General features: G+C 46.9%; 1 protein-coding gene across 3 annotated transcripts in view; it reads left to right on the top strand.

The window, feature by feature from the left end:
- KCNN3 (potassium calcium-activated channel subfamily N member 3) overlaps positions 1 to 11,484 on the top strand; it is a 166,050-nt gene extending 154,566 nt beyond the window's left edge. For all 3 annotated transcript variants that reach the window (XM_031653347.1, XM_031653348.1, XM_031653349.1), the window contains 3 exons: positions 2,247 to 2,374; positions 5,277 to 5,346; positions 9,545 to 11,484. In XM_031653347.1, coding sequence (XP_031509207.1) covers positions 2,247 to 2,374; positions 5,277 to 5,346; positions 9,545 to 9,841 — 495 coding nt within the window. In that variant the 3' untranslated portion in view covers positions 9,842 to 11,484. The remainder of the gene's footprint in view (positions 1 to 2,246; positions 2,375 to 5,276; positions 5,347 to 9,544) is intronic.
- Positions 11,485 to 13,305: the final 1,821 nt, after the last annotated feature.

Genomic DNA, 13,305 nt, shown 5'->3' with positions numbered 1-13,305 from the left:
TAAAGGAGCTTAGACATATAAAGTACTCAGACCTGTGGCTGCGCCCGGTGATGTTAGCTGTTGCCCCCAGCACCATCATCACTGCCTCATAGCAGCCCTCTTTATTTTTCCCATCTTACAGATAATGAAGCATTTGCTCCTAAACTGCTTAATAATTGACAGAGCAGGGATTCACCTGCAGACTTTCCCGTTTCCTCGAGGCTTTCCTAAGAGGCTAAGTGCCTAGGGAAACTGAAGAAATGACACATCCAATTGCCCCTCTCCCCGCAAGAGGAGGGCAATGGTATTCAATGTGTGTGCTCTGCAGAGAGCGAGGCTTCCCTCGCATGCCGCCTTTTTTCCCAGGAGGCTGCTGTTCACTCTAGTTCCCTGAGCAGAACCCCAGAGACCACAGTGTCCTCTCCTGGACATCTACCGTTTCCAACTTCTCACCACAACCTGCTTCCTTTCAGGCAAGAAAGTACTAGAGGCGAGCAATTAAGTCATTTAAAACTATTTTCATGGTGGATCTTTACTGCATTTTTAAAAAAGCAATATTTATGTCCCTTAGACATTTCTGAGAAGACTTAGCTGTTCTTTTAAAAACATCACTTCAGCGCCAATGAAAAATATAATCCAGCCTTAGTAATAAATTTTTAAAACATACACACACAAAAGTTATCAGCCTGCAAAACAATGTTTCCTAGCCTTCCCACACGTCTCAGTATTTTAACAACGTCCCATCTGTTAATGTCAGTCTGAAGAAGCAGGTCTATAGTCTCTAATTTTATTAAAATCCTTTCTGGCTAGTAACCTGATTTCTATTAGGCTGGCCTACTTATTTCCAGGCCCCAGGCCTGTGGACCTGTGCCAATCTGCATGACTGACAGAAATGGGGATGGTTAATCAAAAATCTGTTTAGCGTGTGCTTAATAAGGAATGTTTTCTCTTGCTCTTGTTACTAATTGCTGAGGATGTCTGTGTTTGGATTAAAACTTTGTCCCCTGCCATCTGGATGCCATTGATATGTCTCAGCTCAGTCGTGAGCCTGGTGATATCAGTGGTTTCCATGTCAACAGATGACAGCGTCATATGTTGAAACGTGTGATTGCAGTGCACAGTGAAGGAGCCAGCCTTGGGAAAGAGGAAGCTCTGGTTTCACACCTAAATATCTTCACTGATTTTCAGACATTGCTTTGAAATTATTTCCGTTTTGTGCCAATTACATTTACATGTAAAATTGCAGCGCAAATGTTTTTGGCCATTTGGGAAAGCAGACAATGGGCTTATTGGTACCTATAGTTCCAATTAGTGGGAAAGACATTTTCTCAAAGAAGTCTTTTAAAATCTCCAGCTGATAGGAAATCTGTTTACTCTCTGAATCCAAGCAATGTACCATATACACTAAGTGGCAATCTCAGGTGAAGCTCGGAAGTCTGCATGTAAGGGCAGCAGTGGTATCTTGCTAGCTATTTTCTGAGGGGACCCCGGGACTCAAGGTCTTGCTCATGCAACCTGTCTAAATATAGCATCAGCAACAGCACTCAAGAGACAGTACTGAAATAATCAAGAAAAAGAAAGGAAGGAAGGAAGGAAGGAAGGAAGGAAGGAAGGAAGGAAGGAAGAGAAAGAAGAGAAAAGAGAAAAAAGAAAAGAAAAAAGAAAGGAAGGAAGGAAGGAAGAAAGAAAGAGAGAAAGAAAGAAAGAAAAAGAAAGAAAGAACCCTTCAATTTAGCTCTAGTCTGCAGTGTCCAACACAAGATTAATAGCAGATGAATTTTAATCACCTTTTCTTTCCTTTCTTTTCTTTTCTTTTTTTTTCTTGAGACGGAGTTTCACTCTTGTTTCCCAGGCTGGAGTATGGCACGATCTCAGCTCATTGCAACCTCCGCCTTCCAGGTTCAAGCGAGTCTCCTGCCTCAGTCTCCCAAGTAGCTAGTATTACAGGCATGAGCCACCATACCTGGCAAATTTTGTATTTTTTGTAGAGACAGCTTTGACCATGTTGTTCAGGCTGGTCTCGAACTCCTGACCTCAGGTGATCTACCTGCCTTGGCCTCCAAAGTTCTGAGATTACAGGCGGGAGCCACCGTGCCCGGCCTTAATCATCTTTTCTAGGAGTTTCGTGATTTTGGTTAAGAAAATAGATCATTGCAAAATCGTTTCCTTATGAGGTAGACTACAGTAGCAACCACACACACACAAAGTATTATGTGAACCTAAGAAAATGAACCTGATAGCAGCCTACTTTATTTATTCTTCCTTAGATCAAGAATGCTGCAGCCAATGTCCTTCGGGAAACATGGTTAATCTATAAACACACAAAGCTGCTAAAGAAGATTGACCATGCCAAAGTCAGGAAACACCAGAGGAAGTTCCTCCAAGCTATCCACCAGTGAGTATGCCAGAGTGGTTCAGCCATCAGATAACCAGATTGGGAGCAGTGGGACTCCTACAACTCTGTCAGTAGCTTCTCATATACTTAGGAGGCACAGAAGAAATCCATTCTGTTCCACTCAACAAGTGGAGTGGTGAAGTGGGTCTGATCACTCACTCACTGCACCAGCCACATGCCAGAAATTGGGCAGGCTGTTATGGAAGGTAAAAACTAGAGTAAGAACCTCTAAGGGCTTCTACATTCTATACACACACCCACACACACATCACACACACCATAAACACCACACACAAACACCACACACACCTCACACACACCATACACACCACACACCACACACACCACACACACCACACATCACACACAACCATATATACCTCACACAAACACTGCACCACACACACACACCACACACACCACACACCATACACCCCACACACCATACACACCACACACCACACCTACACACCATACACACCACACACACACAAAATACTCACACACTTGCACACACACACACCACACACACTACACCACACACACCACACACACACCACACCACACACACCATATACACCACACACAAACACACCACACACACCACACACACACACACCACACACACCACACACACACCACACACACACACCACACACACCAACACACCACACACACCACACACTACACACACCTCACACCATACACACCACACACACCACACACACCACACACACCACATACCACACACACCACACACCATACACACCACACACACCTCACACACACCACATACACCACACACCACACACACCACACACACCACACATCACACACACCATATACACCACACACACACCACACACCACACACACACCACACACAAACACCACACACACACCCCACACACACCATACACCACATACACACCACATACCACACATCACACACACACCATACACCACACATGAAACACCACCACACACACACCAATAATAATACCACACACACACCATACACCACACACACCACACACCATACACACCACACACAAACACCACACACACACCCCACACACACCTCACACACATCATATACACACCACACCACACACACCACACACCACACATCACACACACCATATACACCACACACAAACACAATCCACCACACCACACACACACACACCACACACACCACACACACTATATATACACCACACACACCACCACACACACACACACACACACACTTCACACACACCACACACCCCATGCCACACACACACCACACATATGACACACACAAACACAACACACACACACACCACACACACCAAGTACATCACACACACACCATATACCACACACACCCTACACCCTACACACAATTCACACCACACACACCAATACCACACACCACATCACATATACACCACACACTAAACACTCACACACACACACACACACACACATTTCTACACACCATAACTGCATGCTTACTATTAATACCCACAATATATGACACACACAAACACAACACACACACCACATACACACCACACACTACACACACACCCACACCCACACACCACACACAGCACCACACAACACACAAACCACACAAACCACACACAAACCACACATCAAATGCACTACACACACCATACACACCACACACACCCTCTACACACCACACACACAACACACATGACCCCACACACACACCACACACAGTGCACACACATAATTAAACACACTCATGTGCACACATTAAACCACATAAAACCATACACACACACCGTGATATTAATACACTCACACACACCACACACCCTATACACACCACACACACACACATACATGGCCCATACACACGCTCTAATACATTAAACATGAATACATAATATTATACTACTACATTACTCTGCATTTAAGGGCACACTAAACACACCACACACACATGCCCCCACACATACCACATAACCACACACACACCCACACACAAACCACACACCAAACACGACACACACACACACACCACACACACCAGCACCTCACACATACCACACACATTACGCACACTACACACACACCCCACACATACGACACACACCACAAACACACGCCACAAACACACCCATACACACACCACACACACACCACGCACACCCCATACACACACAACACACAACACACATCACACACACGCCTCTACACAATTCATACATGTCATGCATACAACACCATACCACACAGACAAAACCATTACACCCACAAAAGCTCCTACACACACACTACACACACAAACGCGTCAATAATGCCTCACATGCCTCAAACGGTACACCACACACACGCTCTGCCACACATTATAATAATACTAAAACACACATAACACACACCACACAAACCACACACAAAATACACACACATGCCACACACACACACAGAACACACACCACACACACAGCGCGCACACACACACACCCCCCCATGCATTGCAACTCAAATCAAAACAAACTGTGGCTGATGCTTTCTGTGATGGGGGAGTTTTTAAAAGTGGAAAAGCAAAGTATGAAAACATTTATTCTGATGGAGAGGTTTGGGGAACCCCTGAAAAATTGAGAATAAGGCACTCAAGATGAAAGGCGCAGCCCAGGCATAGAGGCAGGGAAATGATCTGGGAATAGCAAGAAACCAGTGACTGAAGGTGAGCATGCGTTGGGACCCCTGGGGGGATGTGACAAGCCCCTGGAAAGTAAAAGCCTCAGTTCTTCCCCAGGTTCACGGTCCCCATGCTGGGTTCCAAAATCAGAGGCAGCGGAAGGGCTAGAGGATCTGCTGGTGAGGCTAAGCCTTTGCATGAATTTGAAGGGCTTGCCTGTTATCACTCTTCCCCACAGGTTGAGGAGCGTCAAGATGGAGCAGAGGAAGCTAAGTGACCAAGCCAACACACTGGTGGACCTTTCCAAGGTGAGTGGCAATGTCTGGAGACATCCCCTAGAACGTGCAAACACCGAGTCTTCTCAGGCTCACCTGTGAGTCCTGGCTGGGTTTGCACTGGACAGAGCAGGACCAGGCAAGCAAAGACAAATTTCTGCCTGGTTCAAAAATACCTATGCTCCAGTTTGTTCCATTTGCAATCTACCAGTATGTCTTGTGGTCTTTTAAAACTTGGCATTTGTTTTTTAAGTGAAATCGCTCAGGTGTGTCTTTGCGTGGAATTAATGAGCTGACCGAACCTTTCCCGTGTCATTTTATGAGCTGCACACTGAGGGACTCCTGAGGTTGGGCTTGAGTTTGCACGGCTGTGAAGCATGCTAGCAAGGACCAGACGGCGACGATAGCCATGCTGACTGCCCAGGTCACACCGGTTTGCTGTGATACTTGGAACTTCATTTTTGTGCATCCTCCAATCCTTAACAACCAGTTTTTCTGGCCTCAAATTGGTGGCAGTGGTGTGTGTGGGGGTGTGCATTTCTTTATTTCTCAAGAGGCAGATAGCCTACAAGGAACATGAAGATACCCAAAGAGAGAACCCTCCTTTGAGAGTCCTAGGGCGTGAGGCTCGCCATCACTCTGCCACTCTGTTTCTGGCCCTGAGCTGCCATAAATACTGTAAAGAAACTCTGTCCTCTTGCAAATCACCCAGGTGAGGGAGCTGAAGGCCACACTGCTGGCAGAGCTGAGAGTGGGTGCCACTGAAGAAAGGGCTTCCCCCACCTCAGCCCACTCTCCTCATTGCCTCTTGATAGGAATTGTATATTAAGCGTACAGCCCAGGGCCAGGCTGGCAGAACATTCCAGCAGATGTCAATTATCATAATGGAACACATTCCCTGGGTAAGCAAGAGAAACTCCCTCAGGCACATTAAGCACCCTTTGAAAAGAGTGCAGTCAGAGAAATCACTAGTTGTTGTCGGGCCACGTGCAGGCGCCTTGTTTAATAAAGGGATTGAACAAAAGAAAGGGCCTCCTAAACCTGTGAGGACTTCAGTCGGGGAGTAAGCGGCTTGGCACAGTTGGGGAGAAGCCTCCAGGCCTGCGTGCCTTTGGAGGAGGGCGTTCACGTGGAGTGCAGGGTGGTTCCTAGGAGCCTGCGGTGGGAGTGGAACGTGGGCATGCAGGAGAGAACTCCCTCAGGTTTTTGGGTGTGTTGGTTTTAATATCAGAAACCTGCTGGGACTAGGTTTAAAAATGGAGAAATCTATTCTAAGGATATAAGGGAGTCTCATTCCAGGCAGAACCTCAAAGGAGACATGTGGCCAGACTGCAGGAAGGAACTGACTTGAACCAGACCTGGGAAGCCCCCACAACCAGGAGGTCTCTCACCATCGCTTCTGTCTCTTTCTGTACAAGTGACTGCTTCAGTTCTCTCTCCCTCTCCCTGTCTCTCTCTTCCTCTCCCTCTCTTTCCCTCTCTTTCTCTCCCTCTATGCCTCCCGTCCCCACAACAGACTGTAACAGGCTCCAATTCAGAGAGTACATATGATAGTTTTCGCCACAGGTAAAGACTAATTGGCCCCCTACTAGTCTTAATTCTAAATTCTCAGAAGAGAAGAAATGATTGGCCAGTTTGGGCCATGTATCCACCCTGGGACCAATCAGCATTGGCCAGGAAGAGGGTCATATGGAGCAAACAGGGCTAGAGGCCCACCTGTGAGCTTCAGGAACAGCCCAACGAGATGCCCCAGGATGTTTCTTCTATGAGGAGCAGTGTTTCCTGTCTCTCCTCTCACCTTGCAGGACACACTGTGACTGATGTTCCCTGGGGACATCGGGCAAACCCAACTTTCAAACCTGCATTTCTGCAGTGCCACCCATGGCCTCTCGGAGAGATGGGGCCCACAGAGCAGACTGGGTAAAGCGAACCCCTCAGGGAACTGGAAAGACACTCCTGTGAGTTGGGTGGGGGAACTAAGCTGTAAATAACCCAGGAGCAAGTTACCTGGAAAGAAAGAGTGTGCAGGAAAGAGTTAAGGGAAAAAATCTGCAGAACCCCCGTGGGGAGATCTGGGGAGGAGGTGAACTCTGACATTCGCCCAGTCTTTGTCTTTTCCTCCCAGGAGACTCACCCAAGGTCCTGGCGGCAGCTTAGCACACTTCACACTGGTCCATATTCCCCCTGGCATCCTGTCACCAAGCAACGGAACAGGGGGAGACGATAACGCCGTGTTCTCTCTCTTTTCTGTCTTTGTGCTGTAGCCTCCCAACTCAGCACCTTCCCACTCCTGCCCTTTGGTCCTCTCTAAATTAAGAATATGGCACGTGGCCTCCACATATTATATCTGTATTGAATTGCTGTCCTATAGGCTGGCAGAGCTGGGAGGGCTTGGAGTCTTTCCCCAATTGCTTCAATTACTTCAGCTGAAATATAAAAATAATTCCTACCATCGGAGGCTCAGGTGATCAAATAGGATGATATCTGTGAAAATGCTTTGTAAACTATAAAGGTTTTGCAAATGGTAGTTCTGATTATCAATATAGATGAGGAAACCAAGATCCAAACAAACAAAGTGACCATCCCACAGACAGGCAGTTGGTGAGCACCAGCGCAGGGGCCACGACCCAGAGGCTTGGACTCTGAGTCCAGAGCTCATCAGGGTACCCCTGTGGTCAAATGAAATGGGTGATTTTGCACATTCCGGGAAGAATGTGCGCCTCGAAGAGGTTCTGTCATGTTGATTAATAAAGGGAGTACTTTCACTTCTAAAGTCGTCCTGTCCTCCAAGGGCATCCACAACACGGTGTCCTGCTCTGGCCACAGCGGAGCTCATGGGGGCAGGGCCCTCTCCATGCCACCTCGTGACCTTTCCTTATGCTGCCCCAGTGATTTCCCCGTGGGGCCTGGAATCTGCTGGGGAGGCCTCACTGCATTTTGCATCCCTGCTCCCCTTCATTCTTCTCTAGCTTCTCACATCATCTTTTACTCCTCTTTTTTCCTCTCACCTTACTTGCTGCTGCTTTGGTCCCTGGGGCATAAATCGTTTCCACGTCTTCCTAGAGTAACCTGAAATTTCAGGTGAAATAGGACTGGGGTGTCACCGGCAGATCACCAGAAACCCAAAGAGCCACAGTACCTCAGGGATGACCAGGCGACCACCAGCCTGGCCCTCTGCATTGCCGCCCTAGGAGCCTCACTCCCTGACACGTGGGAGGCTGAAGACGCCCATGAATCTTGTTCCCAAGTCTGATGTACACAGCCAAGATGGCATTTGCTAATTTGCGGGGAGAAAAATATCTGTTGCATAGACTGAGAGTCTGCAGACCAACAAGGGGGCCACGAGATGTTGGGGAAGGAGCACTGGTAATCGGTCGGCACCCCTGGAACACGGAGAGTCAGTGCTGAATGCAGGAGGGGTACTGGGGAGCTCTGCGGGGAGCACCCTCAGGACCCCTGCCAAGGAGTGAGGGAAGCAGGATCGGTCAGAGGGAGAGTTTGAACTGGGATACAGTCAACAAAGACCTCAGCCCTTCAGAGTGGCCCTTCAGGGATGTCCCACCCTGCGGCATTGTGGATCAGACAGGGGAAGGGCCACACCTTAGCAAGGCAGCCCCTTTGGCTAAGCACTGTGCTTGAGAGTTAATTCACTTTACTTCCTGGCTGCTGTGTTAAAACAGAGGTTGGGAGATGTGCAGTAACTCCTAACTGTGTATAGTTATTATTAACTCCAATTGTATAAAGCAGTTGAGATTGAGAAAGGCCAGGCGCCTGGCAGAGGGCGCACTGTTAGTGAGCTGCAGATGTGTACTTGAGCCCTGGCCTACTAATTATACACCCACTGCACTGTCCATTCCCCACCAGTGTCTTCTCTGGAATCATTAGATGCCAGCAGCCACGTGAGCTGAGAGGTTGTGGCCCTGTCTCTAAAGAGACAATTTAGAGACTCACTTTATTTAAGAAAAAAAGGGGCCACTTTGTTCCCTCTCGGTGCATATTTTCTAATAAAATGCTGTCATTAATACTCATTATTTTTGTAATAAGAAAACGCAAATGTGCACACTTCAGCCTCCCTGTCCCCAGGAAAGAAGCCTGTATCCTTCCTTGACCAGATCAACGGGTGTGGAAGTGGCTCCTGTCATACTGTGGAGGGCATTTCATTTCTCCCATTGCAGATTCCTCTGTGATGACCTGTCATCTCCCTGTCTCTCGCCTCTCTCTCTCCACACAGATGCAGAATGTCATGTATGACTTAATCACGGAACTCAATGACCGGAGCGAAGACCTGGAGAAGCAGATTGGCAGCCTGGAGTCGAAGCTGGAGCATCTCACCGCCAGCTTCAACTCCCTGCCTCTGCTCATCGCCGACACCCTGCGCCAGCAGCAGCAGCAGCTCCTGTCTGCCATCATCGAGGCCCGGGGTGTCAGCGTGGCAGTGGGCACCACCCACACCCCAATCTCCGATAGCCCCATTGGGGTCAGCTCCACCTCCTTCCCGACCCCATACACAAGTTCAAGCAGTTGCTAAATAAATCTCCCCACTCCAGAAGCATTACCCATAGGTCTTAAGATGCAAACCAACTCTCTCCTGGTCGCTTTGCCACCAAGGAACATTCAGACCAGGGAACGGAAAGAAGAGAGACCGAGCTAATTAACTAACTCATGTTCATTCAGCGTGCTTGGTCCGACATGCCTTGAAACCAGAAATCTAATCTCTGTTTAGGTGCCTCTACTTGGGAGCGGGAAGAGGAGATGACAGGAAGCGACGCCTCTGGCAGGGCCCTTGCTGCAGAGTTGGTGGAGAACAGAAATCCACGCTCAATCTCAGGTCTTCACGCGGGGGGTGGGGGTCAGATGCACTGAAGTAGCCAACAGTGAAGCCAGTCCAGAAGAGGGGTCCCCTGGGAGAGGGGGTCGTGTCAGGCTTGGGGGATGGGCTCTTCGCCATGGGGGTCTTTGAACACACCTCTCTCCTTTCCTTTTGTCTACGGAAGCCTCTGGGTGACAAAAGTAAAAGAGAGCTGCCCACAACTTGCCAAAACAGATATACCCAAATCAGACTGAGAAAAAAAAAAAAAAAGACACAGACAAATAAAAAGCCAGATTTTCCACTCAATATTAATACCCACATAAACCTGTGTGTTTGCAAACGTGTACATGTACACACATACACATCCCACATTCGGTTCAGGTCCTTTCTTATTTGAGCTTAATCCAAATAAAAAAGGACTTGACACCTTACCCTACACACAATAGTCACCCCTTACATGTGTGTTGAGTTGGTTTGAATCTGAACACGGGGTGCTTTCAGTTCAGGTAGTTAGCTAGTTCTGGCCACATTCTGAGTCTCACTGAAGATGTGGGTCCCTTCAGACAAATTGCACATTGCTTTGTCCTGGATATGCACCTTGCTTGATTTGAAATGGATGCCAAGCCAAAATTGTTGGCATTCAGGAGGGATAAGCAAGCTTCTAAAAATAACAGCATCTGCAGAGTTTTCTTCTTCCATCCAAACAAGCTGTGTTTTGATGGACCACAATGACTAGGTGTATGTCTGTATGTGTGGAGGGAGAGGACAAGAAATTGTGCGTGTGTGTGCAGACATGCACAAACAGGAGCAACCCCATAACACCTTAGTGAATAGAAGTATGGTTTGGGGATTTGCTGAGCTGTATTTATCCAGCAACAGGTTTCCAGCCCCAGATGTTAGAAGTGCAAAAGGGCCAAGTGCCTCACTTGTGAGCCTCTGAACTAGGAGGAGAAGTGATGAAGAGTGGCCCATGTGGTCCCTTCTACCTGACCTTAAGTCATCTCAAAATGAAATATTGTGAGAATGAAGGGAACCCTTAGGGAACCTTATGGGTAAGGTAAGAGGACATGGATTTGTCAGTAGACTGTTCCTACTGTGCCATGTTAATCTTGGTGCGAAAAACTATTCCAATACATCTCAAACTCCAAGAGACTTCAGAAACATCAAGATTTAGTGTAGCGAGAGGCACTGAAAAATGTTTTCAATGCTCCATAATCTGACCACATGTAACATTTGTGATGTGAAAACCATCACTTTCTCATTCTGAGGTCTTTGGTTTCTGCCTATGGGAAATTGAATGGCACTGTATGGAGTATTTCATCTGTTGAAGGTAAAACAAAAGAGTGGTTTTTTTGCTTGTGGTTGTCATCTTGGGTTTACCTTTGTAAGAAGACATCATCACCATTCTGAAGGCAGTGGCTTGGCATGGAGATTTTTCTTCTGTAGCAGTGGGCCTGTTCTTCTAAGGACAGCACAAGGTAGACAACTGTCGAGCCAAGGCCACTCTTTCAGGAAGATCTAGTCTGTTGCTCACCTTCTTCTTCCGTCTCTTGCTATTGCTGCTGCTCCTTTGATGGTTTATAGTCTTAATGGCTTGCCTTGATAATTCCTTTGAACACTTTCATTAGTTGTTTTGCATACCAGAGATGCCACACCTGCTGTTGGCTTATTTTTTTACTTGTTCTTTTAACTGTTGATTATCTGAACGTTTCCCCTCCTCGTTTTATGTCCCAAGAATGGTGCTCTTGTTTTCAGTGACAGTTCAGCTGAACATATAAGCAGATGTGTAAACAGATGAAATAACCATGCAGTTTCCTTGTGGCATTAGTTCCATTTCACAAAGTGAAGACCACTGGTGGGCTGATCTGAGTGTGCCAATCCTGATGATTTAAACCTGCAGCCTTCAACTAGTGATTCCTATTCACCGTTTTCATTCTGCTGTAACCCTGTGATATGTGTGTGTGGGGGTGTGAGTGTGGGTGTGTGCACATATAGAGATTTAGTCTTAATTTCAACCAGATGACATGCAAGATTCCACTGCCATTCTTCCTGGCCAAAAGTGCGCATCGACTGTGATTTATTCACTGTGGTCTGCAAATAATTCTTCTTTAACCCATCATTGATACTCTCACTTAGCTAAACCCTAAAGACCAAACTAGCAACACTAGTCAAGGGAGTGATTGGAGTTATTTCTGGTAGCAGTGGCCACTGGCATCCTAGAAACACATGGACATTTGTAGCATGAATTGACCTATTGGTAGTGCAATAGCTATACATGATTTTTATTCTTGGCAAAAGAATACTTATGCTTCCAAAAAAAAGTGATCAAACCTGCACATTGATCCTGTAACAGCAAATGGAAGGCTATTTCTCTGTATTAGCATTTCAGCTTTATGTGGGAAAGTTACCTGTTCTCCTGCAAGTGCAATCAACTCTTGATGACTTAAGTATTAATTATTCTGGGTGTAGCTCACCCAAGTTTTCTTCCTACATCTTTTGGCTAATTCCACCACACCTCAGCATCACAGTCAGATGGGAAAAGGGGCAGGTGGATTCTCATGTCATGCCTTCTGGTACCTTATTTTCACATTTTGTGGTGGAGGAGATTTAATTATCTGCTCAAGAACTGGGTATACATAGCCAGGTGCAGTGGCTCACGCCTGTAATCCCAGGACTTTGGGCAAGGTGAGATGATCACCTGAGGTCAGGAGTTCAAGACCAGGCTGGCCAACATAGCAAAAACCCATCTCTACTAAAAATACAAAAATTAGCTGGGTGTGGTGGTGGGCACCTGTAGTCCCAGCTACTTGGGAGGCTGTGGCAGGAGAATCACTTGAACCCCGGAGAAGGAGGTTGCAGTGAGCCGAGATCGTGCCATTGCATTCCAGCCTGGGTGACTGAGCAAGACTCCATCTCGAAAAAAAAAATCAGCTATATGTAAAAACTATTAATTATGGTAACCTCACTCCAATACTGTACCGATCAAGATCTGCCCACTCCTAGATGACTGACCCAATGGCAGATCCCCTACTATAATCTTTCTGACAACTCAGTGACAGGTAAAATCACTCTAATATTCCCTAAAATATCTAGACACTTGAATTAGAAATATGGAGCCACCCCCACCCCCGCCATTGCTTAAGCCATATTATAGCTTCATGTACTGTAAAGTCAGGGATGTA

This window comes from Papio anubis, chromosome 1, assembly GCF_008728515.1.
Source record: "Papio anubis isolate 15944 chromosome 1, Panubis1.0, whole genome shotgun sequence".
Taxonomy (NCBI): domain Eukaryota; kingdom Metazoa; phylum Chordata; class Mammalia; order Primates; family Cercopithecidae; genus Papio; species Papio anubis.
The sequence above is the reverse complement of the archived record's forward strand: the minus strand, read 5'-3'. Positions and strand labels throughout refer to the sequence as shown.